Here is a 21848-nt window from a genome sequence, read left to right as displayed (position 1 = left end):
TAGATGTGCCTAACGTAGTGGCACACTTTCTGGCGAAACCACTTTTCGATAAAAAGTTTGAAACCAACATATTCCTGTAAAGTCTTGCCGAAATCAAGAGCAGCAAGAAACTGTGCATCAATTAATTTACCTGGTTTATATGGAACGTTTTTAATAAAGTAATCGCAAAAAGCGAACATAGTACTGACCTTGACCCTTTAAAAGAAATGATTATGTTAAAATATGCAGTTGTGAAGGGTGTTACCTTTGTAGACCACATTTACTTACTTCAAAACCTGAAAGGACACCCAAATATATTCCAATTGGGACATTTAGATGACATATTGTTTGTACAATAAAATGTATTTTTATTTATAAAATTATTACACGAAGTTAGTAAAACAAAATAAATGCAAATGGAAAAATATGTTAGAGTTCTTCACATGGTGAAGCCAGCGGGGACAATTCCTCCATCTCCGAATCTTCAATTTCACAAAGATGTACTGATCTATTGCTTCCTCGACAGAAATATTCATCTTCAGAATTTACTGCAATAACAAGAGAAAATTAAAATATTTATAAATGTACAATATCAATATGAATCGAAACCATTAAAGTTGTTAAAGCAAGATAAACAGGTGATAACAACAAATAAATTGTAGTAGATATATTTTTTGTGGAAGAAATGACCCCAATTTTTAAAATTTCTATACCATTTATTTAAAATCGGCTACCAAAAACGATACAAGAATTTTTTAAAATATTAGTAAAAATAATACTTGATGGCGTCTCCAGTTGGATCCTTTTAGCATCGAATCGAGTTGGAGAGGATTTAACAAAGGTTTGCAATATTGTTCCATTCTTTGCAAACACTGAATTGGGCATTCTTTGCAAACACTGAATTGGGGAAATAAGACCCCAATACGGAAATAAAATAAAGCCCCAAACTTGTATATTGAGTACAATATTATTCAACCGTCGAACTGAATGGACGTGTTTTTTTAATAGCGGATTATTTCATCGTAATAAGTACTTATTACGAATTTCACGTGTGATGGAAACTTAAGCCAAAGTCATCCATTGGGTTGCTAACTTCAGGGCCCAGTGGACGAGTATCGACTGAAGTTATAAATTTGGGCAGTGACCAAGAGTCAGGCCCAATTAGTCGACCTGTAGACGGGTCGACAGGTGGCGACACTTTGGCAAGTCGTCCTTTTCTAAGGTAACGACATAAAAAGGAGGTAGTCCCTCACGAAAGAGATTCAAAGAACGCAGAAATGCTTTGTTTATCCTAAAAAAATTAGGATCTGTCGACCCAAGAACGTTGTCGGCTAAGCAAAGCGATTCCTTAAAATGGGCTCAAGGAATTCTTGAAGCTGGAAAAAGGAAGCGATCACCGGATGAGCTGGCATCCTCTAAACGTGATCAAAGATCGTATGTTGAACATTGAGTCGCTACCACATCTAGCCCAGACCCAGGGACGTGTAAGTTATGGCTTTCATGATATCCATATGAAGGTAAACAAAAGCGATCAGCCAAAGGATTCCGAAACGGACAAGCCTCCGGTAGAGTCAGAAGTGAAAAAATCTCCTTGCGATGCCGAAGGAGACATAAAAACTGCCGACATTGACGAACATCGTATGCGGGAAGTCTACAGGCTCAAACCTCACCAAAGCTGAACCGCGGATTGTTGCGAGAGTCACCGAGATCTGTGAAGAGGAAGGCTGATGTGACGGTGGTTGAAAATTTGGATGGTTCTACGGTTCCTCCAGATAAATCTTCACCATTATAAAGCTGCTTGTGCTGCCTTAAAAGTTCTCCTGATTAAAGGAGACATAGACATAGTTCTTATCCAAGAACCATCTGTATATAAGAATAAGATCTGTGAATTAAGCACTCCGAGTTTCAAACTTTAATACCGGTAAAGATATAAATCGAGCATGTATAATTACCAAAAACTAACTAAACTTATTTATTCTTCCTTCATTGAGCATTACAGACACTGTTGTGGTACCCAATATATCCAAATGCAAAAATTGGGTACCTTCAGTCTACATGGACATGATAGGGAGATGCCTCCGTGTGCCGTTAAGACCTTAGTTGCGGATGGAATGCGATGCAAATGCACATCATAGTATTTGGGGAAGTAGTGATACTAATGCAAGGGGAGAGTCGCTAATAGAGTTTAATTTGTGTACCAACCTGGTAGTTTGTAATAAGGCAGATGCACCAACCTTCGTCGTCAAAAATAGGCAAGCGGTTTTGGACGTCACATTGGCCTCTCCGGAACTGAATTATAAGATATCTGAGTGGCAAGTTTTGAGGGAACATAGCTTCTCAGACCATCGCTACATCAGTTTTAGATTGGCTGTTTGTACCTCAAAGACCACATTTCCGCCAAATGTTAGGAAAGCTGATTGGAATAGGTATAGGGAATCGTTCAATATAATGATACCGGAAATACCATACACAAATATGAGCACTGTGCAAGATATCGAATACGCAGTGCAGCGGACTACTAAGGCCTTCAACATCTCACTGGAAGCTACATGCCCTAGAGGAGAGCCAAGGGGGAAAAATGGCGGTCGAGTTTTTGGTGGTCTAGGAAGTTAAGTAATATGAGAAAATCCTGCAGGAAGCTCTTTAACAAAGCAAAGTCCTCAAGAGCTCCGGAGGATTGGGACACTTACAAGATGAATCTGAGAGGACATAAACGAGAACTTAGAAGGGCTCAACTTAACTTTTGGAACGATTACTATAGCAGTATATAGTCCGAGGCTTCCAGACTACGGAAGGTACTAGCATCCGCTAACTACTCCAGGTTTCATTAAAACATCGGAGGGCAATTGGACAACCTCCAGTGAGGAGACACTGGAGGTACTATTGGACACACATTTACAAGGAATTCAGACGGTTAACCATGTTCTGGCGGTGCCACAGTGGCTCAGCGGTCATTTCCTATCGAGGAAATTGTATCGGAATCCAGAATAAAATGGGCTTTAAATAGCTTTGGACCATTCAAATCCCCCGGACCTGATGGAATTACTCTGGCGGAGTTACAAGCAATGACTAAAAGAATTATCCCTTGGTTGAAGGTGATATATAAAGGATGTATAAACTTAGCATATATTCCAGAAAATTGGAGGGAAACAAAAGTCGTTTTCATACCTAAAGCCTCTCACTCGAGTACGAAGGATTTCCGACCATTCAGCTTATGCTCATTCCTACTTAAGACTCTGGAGAGGATGATAGATATTTATCTTATAACTAGTTTGCTCTCGAAACGACAGCATGCATACTCGAAGGGCAGGTCTACTGAGACCGCATTGCATGAACTAGTAAGCTTTATGGAAAGCTCACTATCGATCAATGAATACACAATCGTGGCGCTTCTAGACATCGAAGGGGCATTCAATAACGTCCATCCGAGCTCGAAAGTTTGAAACCAACAGTGAGGCGTGGTGTACACAGACTCCGGGGAATAAAAGATATATAGATTTCTACACTGATAGCTCCAGATTGGATGGACAAGTGGGTTTCGGAGTATATTCTACAAATCTGGATCTTCGAATAGCGAAAAGATTACATAATCACTGTAGTGTTTTTCAGGCTGAAATATTTGCAATAAGAGAGGTGGTGAATTGGCTGAGAAGTAATGTTTCAAAAAATTTTGGCATTAATATATACTCAGACAGTCAACCTGCAATAAAGTCCTTGGACTCTGTGTTCCTTAACTCGAAAACGGCCATCGACTGCCGCAAATCTCTCAACGAGATTGCTGAGCAGTACAACATTCACCTACTATGGGTGCCTGGCCATAGGAGCATACCGGGGAACTGCGAAGCATATTCCAGGGGAACTAGAATCTGTTGGTATGTCTCTGGCTACCTGCAAGCTCTTACTGCGTGAGAAGGCTGTCATGATGGCAAATGTTCGATGGGAGAATTGCAATGGTTGTAACGACACCAAGCAAATATGGTCCCATTTAAACTTGAACCGCACACTAGATATGCTAGTGTTCTCAAGACGTCAGATTTCACTCCTGATATCTGCTATAACGGGTCGCTGTCTGATAGGCGAATTTGCAAAAACTATTGGTGCGAAGTATAATGACTACTGTATGAGCTGTCATGATGCGAAGGAAAAGTAATCAATTAAACACCTCTTGTGTGAGTGTTCTGCATTTTGTGTAAGGCGTAAGCGAACTTTACGGATATATAGCCTTAGATTACCGGCGGACCTGGAAAACGTTAACTTAAGCAGTCTGTTAATGTTTTTGGAACAATCTGGTTGGTTCAACAAAAGAAAATAATAGAAAAGGTTCAGTGGTTAAAACTAGAAGTGCCCATATGCAATAGGTACTTTTAGTTAAATGTGGTATCACAATGGACTGAATAGTCTAAGTGAGCCTGAAAATTAATCGGGCTGCCACTTTAATCTAATCTTACAATACTGAATACAAAAACAACGATATGTGGGATATTGTCGCGTTTTCATAATAAAGTTTATGATGTTATTTAATTATGAAAGAACATCCTAATTCATTGATGAAAGTAAATCCTTATGAATTGGGGTTTTATTTCATTTTATTAAAACTAACTACTTTACTAAACGCGTAGACTGGCACCGATACAACTACCACATATTCACCCAGAGAAGGGATATGAGAACCTCAAACATGTTTCAAGAGCAAAATGTTATTTTTGTATGGTGACCATGTAACATATTCGCTGCAACCCTATGAAAAGACGTGACAGTGAAGTATTATACCTATTGCACAAAAAATTATCACCGGAAAGAAATATTTCTTCAAATTTTTTACAACATTTAAAATCTTTCAGAAATGTCCTCCCAAAGATGTTCTTTATTTTAACTACAAGGAAATGTTTGGGGTGATCATATTCCTGCTCTGCTTGAAGTTAGTATATAAATATGGCAATTTGAATTAGTCACCGATAAAATATTGGTATAGGATTTTGTAGATCGGCCATTCAATGGTTCGAATTGTAATAATATGTATAAGTAAATACGGACAAATTTGAGAATTGGATCGGAAGAAATTTTCTACTCCAAGAGGTTCTGGAGCTCAAATCTGGAGATAGGTTTACATAGAAGCTACACACAAAAAAATTTTTTTCTGATTCAATCACCAAATTAATTGATCCAATTAATTTTTTTAATTGAAATGTCTTCAATCACGAAAATGATAGTACCAATCACAGTTTTAATTGGGCATAGAAAAAATTCTTGATTAAAAAATTAATTGATTTTTTCAGCAAATTTCAATTAATTTTTTAATTGATTCAATTAAAAATTTAATTGATGTTGATTGCAAAACTCAACTAATTTATTAATTAAAAAAGGTAACTATTTTTAATTACTTTCTGAATTGGCTTAGAGTTTTTATTTGGATTAACATATGATTGTTTGAAATACATTTTTAATTAGTCTTCCGAATTAGATTAAAAAGTTAATTGTATCAATTAATTTTTTAATTACAAATTTTAAAATTGTCAATCATTGACTTAATTAACTTAATGTTTCTATCATGATTAAAAAGTTAATTGTATCAATTAATTTATTAATTGAAAAAATTTTCAACTTCAATTGACTTTTTAATTGGAAATATTTTGGTGATATTTTTTTCTGTGTATGTATAATTATGGACCATTTTTTCATGGTTAACGCACGCAGCCCACATTATGTGATATATTATAGTGACAGCCAGTGCTCATTTAGACAATACAGTTCAATTATACACTTCATTTACTCTACCCGGATTTCTAAGGCCGCCTTTTTTATCAAAAAATTTTCAAGTCTAGCTGTAGCATCCAAAGCGCAGAGACGTGTTTAAATCCGTATCGGGTATCAAACAATGTTTTTTTAATTCGTAAGAAAATCAGTTCAGCGGTGAACCTACACTCGATTTTGCTGACTGCACTTAAAACAACGGTGCTGCTATATTAAATACTGGCAGATCAAAAAAAAAAAAACAAAACACCACAACAACAAATAACAACAATAACAAATGTACAAGTAAAATTCATAGCCAATATTTACTGTAGAAAACTGTAAACAAAACCGATAAACAAACTGAGGCAGAAGAATCAATTCAGCAAAAGCAGAAAAAAGTTTCTAGTAACCCACACGCACAGAAAAAACATGGTTGCCGCATCCATTTAATGCTTATCTAGAGCATGTAGTTGTCGCAAGCAGAGAAAAATATATGCCGACAATAAGCATTTAAATGGTTCTAAAATGCCGCAACCATGTTCTATTATTTAAATGATAGAATTTGAGACCATTAAAAGGTCGGGAAAATCATGTATCTGACCATTCAAAAAATATTTTTTTGACTTTTTTGCAAGGAGAAAGTATTTTTATAGGTTACGTATAGACATGTCTAGAACCATTACATGGCCATACAGACCAGGTACGTTGTTTTTGTGACCATTTAGTTTTTTTAACTTTTTTGCAGGGAAAGGTTAGGTTAGGTGGCAGCCCGATGTATCAGGCTCACTTAGACTATTCAGTCCATTATGATACCACATTGTTGAACTTCTCTCTTATAACTGAGTGCTGCCCGATTCTATGTTAAGCTCAAAGACAAGGGACCTCCTTTTTATAGCCGAGTCCGAACGGCGTTCCACATTGCAGTGAAACCACTTAGAGAAGCTTTCTAACCCTCAGAAATGTCACCAGCATTACTGAAGTAGGATAATCCACCGCTGAAAACCTTGTGGTGTTCGGTCGAAGCAGGAATCGAACCCACGACCTTGTGTATGCAAGGCGGGAATGCTAGGTTGTGGTTGTGACCATGTTTTTTTAATTGGAAGAAAAATATTTTTGACGAATATCATAACATTTTTGATCGTGACCATTATCTTTTGATTCAAAGATGAGGACAATTTTATTTTTCTTAGAACTATATTCACTAAGTCAACATGGTTGCAGATGAAAATGTTACATGGTCGCCGCAAAAATAGCTCCTATCATTTTATTTTGCTCTTTGAATATGATCGTGACAATCATGTTTTTTCTCTGCGTGCAGATAATGGACAGAACATCGCTGCCAAGCTCGTGATATTGTCGCATTATACAATGGAACGGCTAGTTATACGCTACAATAAACGAACTGTGGGTTATCTTTAAAAATGGAAGAAACTCCATCAATCGTTACGGCAAGAAATAGCCTAAGCCTTTTCAGAGTTTTAAAACTCAAAGAATTGGAGCAAATCAATATTGAACTCCAGGAAAGAATAAAAGCGCTGGAGAATATTTGCAGCCAACACTCAAAAAAGTTTACTTGAATTAAAAGATTTTGACCTTCCCATAATTTGTTTGGTATTGATTCCGAGCCAAAGATGCGGCTTCTTTAATATAAAGACATTTGTAGCGACCTATATGGCCTTAAATCTAGGATCAATAATATTAAAATTAGGATACATATCTCAGTTATCGAATTTTGTTTCTCTTTTCGCGGTATATTAATACAGCTATTCACGTACAAACAAATACATGTCAAAATCCAAATTATAACGGATACCTCAAAGTAAATAATGTTTTCTTGATTCCAAAAAAAAAACGTTAAACTAAAGATGCTAAATCCTCAAAATAAGTCTTAGCCTATATTTGAAGCGTTTTTATCTTAAATTCAAAGATTCAATATTCCAGCTAATTTAAGAACAATTTCTTTAAATCAAAAATGTGTTTCTTTACTTTAAGGAAAAATTGTCTTAGTTCAAAGACATGCGACCTTAGAGGACGGACGACAATTTGTGTCCTAAATTTAATGAAACAAAAATTTTTGAAGTAAAGATTCTAAAATTTATTTTAATTAAAATTGCATTATTTGAAAGAAATTTTTCCTTTATATTTTGTAAATTGCGCATCCTAAAATTTAGGTTGCGTAATCTTTAACATCACGTAAATATTTTTTTCAGTGAACTGCATGAAGAAAATGCAGCGTTGCGATCACGGTTTGCACAAATTCAAGAAACAAATAATAATAGTGGAAGTACACGCAAAAAACAACGTTTGGAAAACGTGTACCGAAAATGTTTTTCGTTTGTTTCAGTTTTTCTTATCACCAAAAAAATTCGGTTGTTACAAAATTTTTAGTCCATTTCGTTTCTAACAAGTACTGTTCATTTCTGACTTTAATAAGACACATTTTACAGTTTCATAGTAAAAATTTAATGTAGTAGTATGTAATGTTGAACACCTTTTCGAAATCTTCCGAACATATCTGGAATATATGTAAAAAAGCAGGCATCGGAACCCACGACCCTTGGTATGCATGGCGGACGTATCAAGCACTGCCCCACGGTGCCCCACTAAATGTATGTTTCTGTTAAATAAAGTTGATTTAACTTATATGGATAATTGTCTATTGATGACAATAACAGCTACATAGCTCAGGCGACAGTGTGTTGGCTTACAAATTGCATGGACCGCGGACAATTCTCCGTCCAGGCGAAAGGTAAAATTAAAAAAATTCATAAAATCGAATAATTTTTTCTGCATTGTTTATATTACAGAACAAGTATATACAGCAGTAAGTTCGATCGGGCCGACTCTTAAATGCCCACCATCATGAATCAACGAGTACACTTCCCGAAGATAAATTTAAAGATTTTACCTATGAAGCGTATATCAAATTCTGGATTTATAAGAACCATTTTTGTTTGAGTTTTAGAGGAATCATCTCTTGTAAGTGTGCAAGAATATGATGATTTGAAATCTTAAATCTGTAGATTTTCACCCCCATTATTTAAATGATTACGAGAAGTAAAATCTGGAAATTTTACGTTCAGTATCTAGCAATTTTCATGATCAGTACACTTTCTGTACCCTCAAGTAGTGGAGGCCTTACCAACTGGACCGATAAAAACTAAATCCTATACATGTTTTTGTGGTCTAAAGGGTGATACGGTCAAAATTTGGTCAAGGGAAAACGAGTGTAAATCGGTGAAATCGTTTATTTAAAAAATCAAATTAAATTTCTTTTTCAAGTTCAATTAGTATAAAATTCAGGAAAAATATTCAGTTAGGCTTTCGCTTTTCCAAATCCGAATTGCCGGGCCTCACGCTTGACACCTGCCATCAGATTTTGTACAGCCACCTTGTCCACCTTCTTCGCCGCAGAAAGCCAGTTTGCCTTAAACTGCTGCTCGTCCTTAGCAGTTTTTTGGTCTTCTTTAGGTTCCGCTTGACAATAGCCCAGTATTTCTCAATTGGGCGGAGCTCTGGCGTGTTGGGAGGGTTCTTGTCCTTGGGAACCACCTGCACGTTGTTGGCGGCGTACCACTCCATGGCCTTTTTACCGTAATGGCAAGATGCCAAATCCGGCCAAAACAGTACGGAACAACCGTGTTTCTTCAGGAAAGGCAGCAGACGTTTATTCGTAAATTTCTACACGTAAATTTCTTGGTTGACAGTCCCGGAAGCTACGAAAATGCTGCTTTTCAAGCCACAGGTACAGATGGCTTGCCAAACCAGATATTTCTTTGCCAACTTTGACAGTTTTATGTGCTTGAAAATATCTGCTACCTTTCCCTTTCCTTTTGCCGTATAAAACTCCTGTCCCGGAAGCTGCTTGTAGTCGGCTTTGACGTAGGTTTCGTCGTCCATTACCACGCAGTCAAACTTCGTCAGCATCGTCGTGTACAGCCTCCGGGATCGCGCTTTGACCGTCGTATTTTGTTTATCATCGCGATTTGGAGTCACTACCTTCTTGTACGTCGATAGTCCGGCTCGTTTTTTGGCTCGATGCACGGTTGTAGACGATACACCCAGATTATTTGCGGCATCTCGGAGAGAGAGCGGCTTCCGGTTTCCCCCCGATACAGACTTCCTGGCTGTCGACAAACGTTCCCCAAACACTTTAATTACATTTGTAACGGTTGATTTGGCAACTTTTAGCGATTTTACCAGCTTTGCGTGCGAGTAGCTCGGATGCGCGAGCAAAATTTTGATACGCTGCTCTTCTTACTTGGACGGCATTTTGACAACTGAAGAGTGAATTCCAAAATCAAAATAGGAGCAACATTCTACATACACACACCTTCAAAATGAGGGGTGTTCAGGTTTTTAAATGCAAAATTGAAAGAAATACGTCAAGTCTATATTGACCAAATTTTGAACGTATCACCCTTTAAAATACGAGCATATATACAATTTCAGGCAAATCTGATAAAAATTACGGATTCTAAAAACCCATGAAGTTAAATCGGGAGATCTGTCTTATGGGCGCTATACTAGTTTAGTTTAGGTTAAAGTGGCAGCCCGATTAAGTTTCAGGCTCACTTAGACTATTCAGTCCATTGTGATACCCCATTTAACTAAAAGTACCTATTACATATGGGCACTTCTCGTTTTAACCACTGAACCTTCCCTATATTTTCTTTTGTTGAACCAACCAGATTGTTCCAAATACATTAACAGACTGCTTAAGTTAACGTTTTCTAGGTCCCCCAGTAATCTAAAGCTATATGCCCCTAAAATTTGCTTACGCCTTACACAAAATGCAGGACACTCACACAAGAGGTGTTTAATTGATTCCTTTTCCTCCGCATCATGACAGCTCATACAATAGTCATTATACATCAATAGATTTCGCAAATTCGCCTATCAGGCAGCGACCCGTTATAGCAAATATCAGAAGTGATATCTGACGTGTTGAGAACACTAGCATATCTGGTTCAAGCGGTTCAAGTTTAACCTCTCCCATCGAACATTTGCCATCATGACGGCCAGAGACATACCAGCAGATTCTAGTTCCCCTGGAATATGTAAGGTAGTTCCTAGCCTTGCTAACTCATCTGCTTGACAGTTCCCCGGTATGTTTCTATGGCACCCGTATTAGGTGAATACTGTACTGCTCAGCCACCTCGTTGAGAGATTTGCGGCAGTCGATGGCCGTTTTCGAGTTGAGGAACACCGAGTCCAAGGATTTTATTGCAGGTTGACTGTCTGAGTATATATTAATGCCCAATTTTTTTGGAACATTACTTCTCAGCCAATTCGCAACCTCTCTTATTGCTAATATTTCAGCCTGAAAAACAATACAGTGATTAGGTAATCTTTTCGCTATTCGAAGTTCCAGATCATTAGAATATACTCCGAACCCCACTTGTCCATCCAATTTGGAGCCATCAGTGTAGAAATCTATATATTCTTTATTACCCGGGGTCTGTGTGCACCACGCCTCACTGTTGGGGATTAGAGTCTCAAACTTTTTGTCGAAAAGTGGACTCGCCAAAGTGTAATCCACTACGTTAGGCACATCTAGCATTATTTTGAGGACCAAACTGTGACCGTACATTTTTTCCGACCACAGCGATAGCTCGCGCAACCGCACAGCCGCTGTTGCAGCTGACTGTTTGGCCAAAATGTCTAAAGACAATAGATGCAGCATGACATTAAGGGAATTTGTTCCTGTCTTGCTGAATGCACCTGAGATACACAAGCACGCCATACGCTGAACTTTGTCTAAACTTGTCGGCTGGTGAAGAGCCGGCCAACAGACTACAATACCATATAGCATTATAGATCTAACCACTGTCGTGTATACCCAATGCACAATTTTTGGTTTTAGTCCCCACTTTTTTCCTACCGTTGCTTTCCTCGCCCATTCTTCAATATTAAGTTTAAAGTTCAGCTTCCTGTCCAAAATAACGCCAAGGTATTTTGCACACTCACTAAAGGGAATTTCAATACCCCCTAAGGATATGGGCCAAACCGTGGCAGTTTTGCGATCTTTGCAGTACATGACTAGTTCTGTCTTTGCAGGATTTACCCCAAGACCATTGTCTTTCGCCCATTTCTCAGTCATTCGGAGGGCCCGCTGAATAATATCTCTGATTGTGGATGGGAATTTTCCCCTGACTGCCAGAGCCACATCATCTGCGTATGCCAACACTTTTATCCTTTCTTTTTCTAGGGTAACCTGAAGGCTATTTATAGCAACATTCCAAAGAAGAGGTGATAGAACTCCTCCTTGGGGAGTGCCTCTGTTCACATACCTTTGTATGTTTGCTTGTCCTAGTGTGGCTGAAATACGTCTCTTTATTAGAAGTTCGTCTAACAGCCTAAGTATACATGGACCAACATTCAGAGTTGTCAGTCCATTTAATATCGAGCTCGGATGGACAGTATTGAACGCCCCTTCGATGTCTAGAAACGCCGCGATTGTGTATTCTTTGACAGTAGACCTGCCATTCGAGTATGCATGCTGTCCTTTCGAGAACAAACTTGAATCGATGCTAGTTCTAAGATAAATATCTATCATCCTCTTCAGAGTCTTAAGTAGGAATGAGGAGAATAATTCTGTCAGTCACTGCTTGTAACTCCGCTGGAGTAATTCCATCAGGTCCAGGGGATGTGAATGACCCAAAGCTGAGCCACTGTAGCACCGCCAGAACAGGGTCCAACCGTCTTTTTTCCAGAAAAATGTGTGTCCAATAGTACCTCCAGCGTCTTCTCACTGGACGTTGTCCAATTGCCCTCCGATGTTTTAATGAAACCTGGAGCGGAGTTAGTGGATGCTAGTACCTTCCGTAGTCTGGAAGCCTCTGACGTATTCTCAATACTGCTGCAGTAAACATTCCAAGAGTGATGCTGAGCCTTTCTCAGTTCTCGCTTGTATCCTTTCAGATTCTTCTTGTAAGCGTCCCAATCCTAAGGAGCTCTGGTGGCCTTTGCGTTGTTAAAGAGCTTCCTGCAGGATTTCCTCATATTACTTAACTCCGTAGACCACCATGGTGGTCGATTTTTCTCCCTTGGCTTCCCTCTAGGGCATGCAGCTTTCAGTGAGATGTTGAAGGCCTTAGTAATCCTTTCCACTGCGTGTTCGATATCTTGCACAGTGCTCATATCTGTCTCTGGTATTGCCGGTATCATCATATTGAACGATTCCCTATACCTATTCCAATCAGCTTTCCTCACATTTGGCGGATATATGGTCTGAAACTGATGTAGCGATGATCTGAGAAGCTATGTTCCCTCAAAACTTGCCACTCAGATATCTTATAATTCAGTTCCGGAGAGGCCAAGTGACGTCCAAAACCTCTTGCCTCTTTGCATCGCCGTTATTGCAAGCTACCAGGATACTACGCAAAATAAACACTATTAGCGACTCTCCCCTTGCATTAGTATCACTACTTCCCCAAATAATATGATGTGTATTTGCATCGCATCCCATAATGAGTTTTGTCTTTGTTTTCAGTGACTCCTCAACTAAGGTCTTAACGGCACATGGAGGCATCTCCCTATCATGTCCCATGTAGACCGAAGATACCCAGTATTTGCATTTGGATATCTCTAGACTGGCTACGACATTGTCTGCATTGCTTAATGAAGGAAGTAGAAACAAGTTTAGTTCGTTCTTAGCACTTATACATGCTCGATTTTTATCTCTACCGGTATTATGCAAAAGTTTGAAACCTGGAGTGCTTAATTCACAGTGCTTATTCTTGAATAAGAACTATATCTATGTCTACTTTCATCAGGAGAACTTTTAAGGCAGCACAAGCGGCCTTACAATGGTGAAGATTTATCTGGAGGAACCGTAGAACCATCCAAATTTTCAACCACCGTCACATCAGGAGAATTGAATGGTTGTAACGACACCAAGCAAATATGCTTGGATATGCTACACACAAAAAATTTTTTTTTTATTTCAATCACGAAAATCGCAGATTCAATCATTTTTTTAATTGAAATGTCTTCAATCACGAAAATGATAGTATCAATCACCCATTTTGATTGAAAACCAACACGATTTTCAATTAAAAATTTAATTGACTTTTGCCACGGAATGAATTAATTGTGTGATTGAATCAATTAAAAACGTGATTGATTTTTAACATAAAATTCAATCACACACACAAAAAAAAATTTTTCTGATTCAATCACGAAATTAATTGATCCAATTAATTTTTTAATTGAAATGTCTTCAATCACAGAAATGATAGTATCAATTAAAAAATTAATTGATCCAATTAAAAAATTAATTGATACTATTAATTTTTGTGATTGATTTTTGTTTCAATTAAAAAATTTGTTGATTCAATTAAATTTTTAATTGAATATTTTTTAAAACTCAATTAAAATTTTAATTGGAAAATTTTTCGTGAAATTTTTTTTCTGTGCAGTTTTAATTGAATCAACTAAAATTTTAATTAATTTCGCGACAAAAAACAATCAACTATTTGATTCATTCAATTACATAATTAATTGAAATTGGCTATAAATTTCAATCAAAAAATTTATATATTGCGACCCCAAAATCGTATTTAATTTTATTTGAAATAAAAGAAAATATGTGTTTCTTATAAAACATATTTAATATTTTATTATTTTTTGAATTACGCAATAGACAAATAAATTTGGTTCTTGTCATTTGTGGTTTGTTCTAACATAACTTACAAATACAATTACATAAATTATATAAATCATTATCTTCCTTATAATAATAACCATGTTAGCATGGTCCTTCTAATATGTAGATGCGCCTAGATTTCCAATAAATCAGCAGCCTGTAAGCTAAATTAGTTTTTCTGAAATAAACAGAATAATTCGAATTTAATTTTGTTAAACATTACCTGCATAGAATATCAAGTTCAATTCTTAGTTCCAGGTTGCAGATTTATAATCTTCTTTTGCAGTTGTAGTCTTTTAGCATAAAAAGGTGTATTAAGGAGCTCGGTAATTTAATTTTAGTAACAATTCCTTTCCAAAATTTTCGCATATTGAAATCGTCTATTAAAATTTGAACCAATCGTAGACAAAAACAAGTATATACAGCAGTAAGTTCGGCCGGGCCGAATCTTAAATACCCACCACCATGAATCAAATATTAGGGTTTCGTTTGAAATTTCAGGGGGGTTTGAGGACAGATCAAGCAGTTCAACCAGAAGATAAATCTAAAGATTTTTACCTATGAAGACTATATCAGATTCTTGATTTATAAGAACGATTTTTGTTTGAGTTTTAGAGGAATCATTAACATCTCTTGTAAGTGTGCACGAAAATTATAAAATAACGTCTTGATTTGAAATCTTAAATCTGTAGATTTTCACCCGAAAAGTAAAATGTGAAAATTTTACATTGAGTTTCAAGCAATTTTCATGATCAGTGCGCCTTCTATAACCTCAAGAAGTGAAATCGGTCTATATGGAGGCATTATTAAATGGACCGATAAAAACTTAATCCGATACACGTTTTTGTGAGCTTAAAATACCAGAATATTTACAATTTCAGGCAAATCGGATAAAAACTACGGCTTCTAGAAACCCGAGGAGTTAAATCGGGAGGTCGTTTTATATGGGGACCATACCAAAACATGGACCGATACTCAAAAATTTTGGCACACATATTTGTGGTCCTACAATACCTCTAGATTTCCAATTTCAGGTATATTGAATAAACACTGCGGTTTCTATAAGCCCAAGAAGTAAAATCGGGAGATCGGTTTATATGGGGTCTATACCAAAATAGGGACCGATACTCACAATTTTTGGCACACGTATTTGTGGTCCTACAATACCTCTAGATTTCCAATTTCAGGTAAATTGAATAAAAACTGCGGTTTCTATAAGCCCAAGAAGTAAAATCGGGAGATCGGTCTATATGGGGGCTATACCAAAACATGGACCGATAATCACCATTTTGGGCACACCTCTTTATGGTAATAAAGTACTTCTAGATTTCAAATTTCAGGCATATTGGATAAAAACTGCGATTTCTATAAGCCCAAGACCCCAAATCGGGTGGTCGGTTTATATGGGGACTATATCAAAACCTGGACCGATATAGCCCATCTTCGAACTTGACCTGCCTGCAGACAAAAGACGAGTTTGTGCAAAATTTCAGCACGATTGCTTTATTATTGAAGACTGTAGCGTGATTACAACAGACAGACAGACAGACGGACATCGTTATATCGTCTTAGAATTTCTCCCTGATCAAGAATATATATACTTTATATAGTCGGAAATCGATATTTCGAAGTGTTACAAACAGAATGACAAACTTATTATACCCCCGTCACCATTCTATGGTGGTGGGTATAATAATGGGATATTTGGTATTATATTGATGATACTTTGCAAATTCTAAAAATAGAAAAAATATATAAATGGGAAATACATATTTCTATTATTTTCGGATATTTTTCATATTTTTAAATCCAAAAGAAAGAACTTTTTTACCATTACATAATTCAGCTCATTAGTTTATATATCAGATATACTGCCCTGTACTTGGGTTCAAACTGAAAAAGGCAGGTAAAACAAAAATACAATTTAATGCCAACGCCACTTCGCAAATTCAAGGTGAATCTTCCAACAAACCCATACCGCTCTTGGTTTTTAGAAAACTAGGAGTGAAAAAAATTATAATTTTAAAAGATCAATACGGTACCCACTTTTTTGTTGCAAACATATTCTTACATATTTGATAAAATGATGGAGTTGATGAGATTGATTGGTCAATTTCACGAAATAAAATTTGTTACTAAAAGAAATGAATAAAAAATATATTATTTTAGTCCGTTTAATGTAAACAGGTTTCAATGGAAAACGGTATTCACATTTCACAATTTCTTACCTTCAATAAACGTAGATTGTTTTCCATTTTTACAATACCACAAAACACAAACACTGGTATTTCAAATGTGTTCTCTCATATATTTTTTCAAACCTTTACCACGTGGCCATGTGTTGTTGTACACTTTATTTATTTCAACCTTTTTTTTTTGTTGTTGCGTTCAAAATATTTATGTACACATTTTCAATGCAGCAGACAGAATGTCGCAAATCATGTTTTTCAATTTACGCGAAAAACAAAAACCCAACCGTTCGTTACAAGTTACTTCTACAGACTGATCTCTCCATCACACAATGTTGAATAAATACACATTCTCTTGTTCTCTTTTCGCTCTTTCCATTGCTCAAAATTATTCAATTTCAATCACAAAAGTGATTAGATCAATCACATGTTTAATTGGAAACGGAAAAAATTTCAATCACGTTTGTAATTGAAAATTATTTCCGAATTGATTAACAAATTGATTGAATCAATTAATATTTTAATTGGAAACGTAACAAATATCAATCATTTTTTTAATTGGGTTTTATTCGGATTTGATTAAATAATTAATTGAATCAATTAACATATTAATTGAATCCGTTTCCAAATTCAATTAAGTGTTCAATTGAAAAAATGTTGGTGATAATTTTTTATGTGTAGTGTTCTCAAGACGTCAGATTTCACTCCTGATATCTGCTATAACGGGTCGCTGTCTGATAGGCGAATTTGCAAAAACTATTGGTGCGAAGTATAATGACTACTGTATGAGCTGTCATGATGCGAAGAAAAAGTAATCAACTACACAGAGAATACAGATTGGTTGTGATAACCGCATTTATTGCCAACCTCATTTTGGCAGTTGTAGCAACTATCTGTTGGCAGTTGTGTCACCCGACTAATTCGCTCGACTCAATCGAATTATGGGAGATGCAACTAATACTCAATATGGAATTGGTTGTATCAACCTATGGAATTGGTCGTTACTCCCTTCCTCATTCGGTTGTATCACCCAACCTAAATAGCACCCACAACCGAATTGCAAATTAATGTTGTTTCCGCAATTTTTTATACCATAGGATGGGGGTATATTAACTTTGTCATTCCGTTTGTAACACATCGAAATATTGCTCTAAGACCCCATAAAGTATATATATTCTGGGTCGTGGTGAAATTCTGAGTCGATCTAAGCATGTCCGTCCGTCCGTCAGTCCGTCTGTTGAAATAACGCTAACTTCCGAACGAAACAAGCTATCGACTTGAAACTTGGCACAAGTAGTTGTTATCGATGTAGGTCTGATGGTATTGAAAATGGGCCATATCGGTCCACTTTTACGTATAGCCCCCATATAAAAGGACCCTCAGATTTTACTTGTGGTGCCTCTAACAGAAGCATATTTCATCCGATCCGGCTGAAATTTGGTATATGGTGTTGGTATATGGTCTCTAACAACCATGCAAAAATTGGTCCACATCGGTCCATAATTATATATAGCCCCCATATAAACCGATCCCCAGATTTGGCTTGCGGAGCCTAAAAGAGAAGCAAAATTCATCCGATCCGGCTGAAATTTGGTACATGGTGTTGGTATATGGCCTCTAACAACCGTGCCAAAATTGGTCCATATCGGTCCATAATTATATATAGCCCCCATATAAACCGATCCCCAGATTTGGCTTGTGGAGCCTCTAAGAGAAACATATTTCATTCGATCCGCCTGAAATTTGGTACATGGTGTTGGTATATGGTCTCTAACAATCATGCAAAAATTGGTCCACATCGGTCCATAATTATATATAGCCCCCATATAAACCGATCCCCAGATTTGGCTTGCGGAGCCTCAAAGAGAAGCAAATTTCATCCGATCTGGCTGAAATTTGGTACATGATGTTGGTATATGGTCTCTAACAACCATGCAAAAATTGGTCCACATCGGTCCATAATTATATAGACCCCATATAAACCGATCTCCAGATTTGGCTTGCGAAGCCTCAAAGAGAAGCAAATTGCATTCGATCCGGCTGAAATTTGGTACATGGTATTGGTACATGGTCTCGAACAACCGTGCAAAAATCGGTTCACATTGGTCCATAATTATATATAGCGCCCATATAAACCGATCCCCAGATTGGGTTGCGGAGCCTCAAAGAGAAGCAAATTTCATCCGATCCGCCTGAAATTTGGTACATGATATTGGTATATGGTCTCTAACAACCATGTAAAAATTGGTCCACATCGGTTCATAATTATGTATAGCCCCCATATAAACCGATCCCCAGATTTGGCTTGCGAAGTCTCCAAGAGAAGCAAATTTCACCAAATCCGGTTGTAATTTGGAACATGGTGTTAGTATATGATCTTTAACAACCGTGCCAGAATTGGTCCATATCGGTTCATAATTATAAATAGCCCCCATATAAAACGTTCTCCAGATTTGACCTCCGGAGCCTCCTGGAGGAGCAAAATTCATCCGATCTAGTTCAAATTAGGAACGTCTCTAACAACCATACCAAAATTGGTCCAATCACACAAAAATTGGTCCATATCGGTTCATAATCATGGTTGCCACTAGAGCCAAAAATAATCTACCAAAATTTTATTGCTATAGAAAATTTTGTCAAAATTTTATTTCTAGATAAAATTTTGCTAAAATTTTATTCGGTTCATAATAAAATTTTCATCATTGTCAAAATATTATTTCTATAGAAAATTTTGTTCAAATTTTATTCGGTTCATAATCATGGTTGCCACTCGAGCCAAAAATAATCTACCAAGATTTTATTTCTATAGAAAATTTTGTCAAAAGTTTATTTCTATAGAAAATTTTGTTACAATTTTATTTCTGTAGAAATTTTTGTTAAAATTTTCTTTCTATAGCAAATATTGTCAAAATTTTTATTTTTATAGAAAATTTTGTTAAAATTTTATTTCTGTAGAAAATTTTGTCAAAATTTTATGTCTACTTTGTCAAACTGAATTATATACGTATTGGATCGATCGTTTTTGATTTAATATATACCACGTATGGACTTACATACAATTTAGAAGATGGTGTTAGGAGGTTTTAAGATACCTTACCATCGGCAAGCGTTACCGCAACTTAAGTAATTCGTTTCTGGATGGCAGTGTTTAGAAGAAGTTTCTACGCAATCCATGATGGAGGGTACATAAGCTTCGGCCTGGCCGAACTTTCGGCCGTATATACTTGTTTTATTTTATTTTAATATATTTAATGTTAGCCTGTTAGAAATTAAATAAAAATATTATATTTATAAATACAATACATTAGTATCAATCAAAATAAACGATTCCTTTAAATATTCAAGTATCCACGATGGTTTAAGATGAAGCTCGTGTAGCATACAGCATTGATTGTAGACTGATCGAGCAACGCGGATTGAATCACAGCTAACTTTGAATTGCCAACCTCCTTTTGGCAGTTGCAGCTACTATCAGTTGGCAGTTGTGCCACCCGACTAATTCGCTCAACACAACTAATATGACATATGTGTTGGTTGGGTCTGCCGACTACATCGGCTATGGCTACCTTCATCATTCGGTTGTGTTGCCCAACATTAATAATACTCATAGCCGAATTTAAAATCAATTCCTTCCAGTTATACATTATATTTAAGTTTATTTAAATATATGTAAATTGGTACATGTTATTCTAAGTACAAAATATTTGAGTATTAATTTTTGCTATTGAATAAAATAGGGACTTTCATCAAAATCTAGATATTTTCAAAGAAGAATACCAACTAAATGTAAGTACTATGTTCGCTTTTCGAGATGAAATTTTCGCGGTTACTTTACAGTTCAATATAAAGCAGATATATTAACTCAATTGATGTCCAATATCTTGTTCCTCTAGATTTCGGCCTGACTTTACGGGAATATGTTTGTTTTCATTTGTATAATTGATTAATTCAGGAAAAGAATCGCGAAAATAAAGTGATTTTCAACTCGAAAACCGAACATAGTAGTTACCTTAATGTTGAAAACGTCTCATATCTTTAAAATTTAAACACATATGTATATAATTTTGCGAGGTTTCGATGTGGAAGCATTTACGCATACTTGTAGAATTATTGTAAAACTTTTGTTCCTGGTGGTGCACAATGTTGTATTCCTTATTTATTACGTATGAGTTTTGGGCACATTCCCCGGAACTAGTAAAATACAGATATATTGAATGACAATATTAAGGAAAATTGTTTGCTCAAACTGTCTTACCATTTGTGTTTGTTTTCCATTCAATTTCCTTATTTCCGAACAAATATATAATGTTCTTCAAAATTAAAATAAAATTTTCAATTTAATTGGTGAATACTTTTGACATTTGATACATTTTCAAATAATATTCAGGCTTCATAACCGAATGTTAAAGATTTCTTATAAATTCTATTTCCATCATCAATAGTCGGTGCTCATTACCGAATATTGGTTTTAAATAACTACTTCATGCCAGTTGTGATAATCATTAGGGAAATGATTTATTGTAGACCAATAGTGTTGGTTGACACAACTATATACTTTGACTCGGAACTATCTTTCCGTACAAAGCACTTTCATTCTTTCTAAGAAAAAATATACTTATTGCAAATACCGAATATTTAGGGACTCAATTGGAAATGTGTTATAAGAACGAATATTTTGCAGCTATAATGGAATTTCAACCAAACTGTTTTCTGTGTGGAGAGAATACAGATAGGTTGTGACAACCGAATTTATTGCCAACCTCCTTTTGGCAGTTGCAGCTACTATCAGTTGGCAGTTGTGTCACCAGACTGATTCATTCGACACAACTAATACCACATATGTGTTGGTTGGGTCTGCCGATGACATCGGTTATGACCACCTTCATCATACGGTTGTGTTACCCAACTTTATTAATACTTATGGCCGAATTTAAAATAAATTCCTTCCCAGTTATATATTATATTTAATTTTATTTAAATATATGTATATTGATACAAGTTAATCTAATTCCAAAATATTTGAGAATTAAATTTTACCAATTTCCCAAGAATTACACAATATTTGGGACAACAAATTTGATATTGAATAAAATAGCGACTTACATCAAAATCTAGATATTTGCATCAAAATAATGGTCTACGTCTCGTAGATCATTGCGAAGTTTCGATGTGGAAGTATGTTGTATTCCTTTACGTACACCCAGAGAAATGGTTGGTTGCAATTCGATCATTACAATGAGGAAATGATGTCAGTAACTTATTTTTTGTTACAAGAACAATGTTTTGATTATTTTCCC

The 21848-nt window shown here is 36.2% G+C and overlaps 1 protein-coding gene across 1 annotated transcript in view; it reads right to left on the bottom strand.

The window, feature by feature from the left end:
- Positions 1 to 323: 323 nt before the first annotated feature.
- Positions 324 to 21848, bottom strand: part of kug (FAT atypical cadherin kugelei) — a 603151-nt gene continuing 581626 nt past the window's right edge. Inside the window, exon 23 of the mRNA XM_075308589.1 lies at positions 324 to 527. Within this exon, the coding sequence (XP_075164704.1) occupies positions 409 to 527 (119 nt within the window). The 3' untranslated portion in view covers positions 324 to 408. The remainder of the gene's footprint in view (positions 528 to 21848) is intronic.

This window comes from Haematobia irritans, chromosome 4 (genome assembly GCF_050003625.1).
Source record: "Haematobia irritans isolate KBUSLIRL chromosome 4, ASM5000362v1, whole genome shotgun sequence".
NCBI lineage: Eukaryota > Metazoa > Arthropoda > Insecta > Diptera > Muscidae > Haematobia > Haematobia irritans.
The sequence above is the reverse complement of the archived record's forward strand: the minus strand, read 5'-3'. Positions and strand labels throughout refer to the sequence as shown.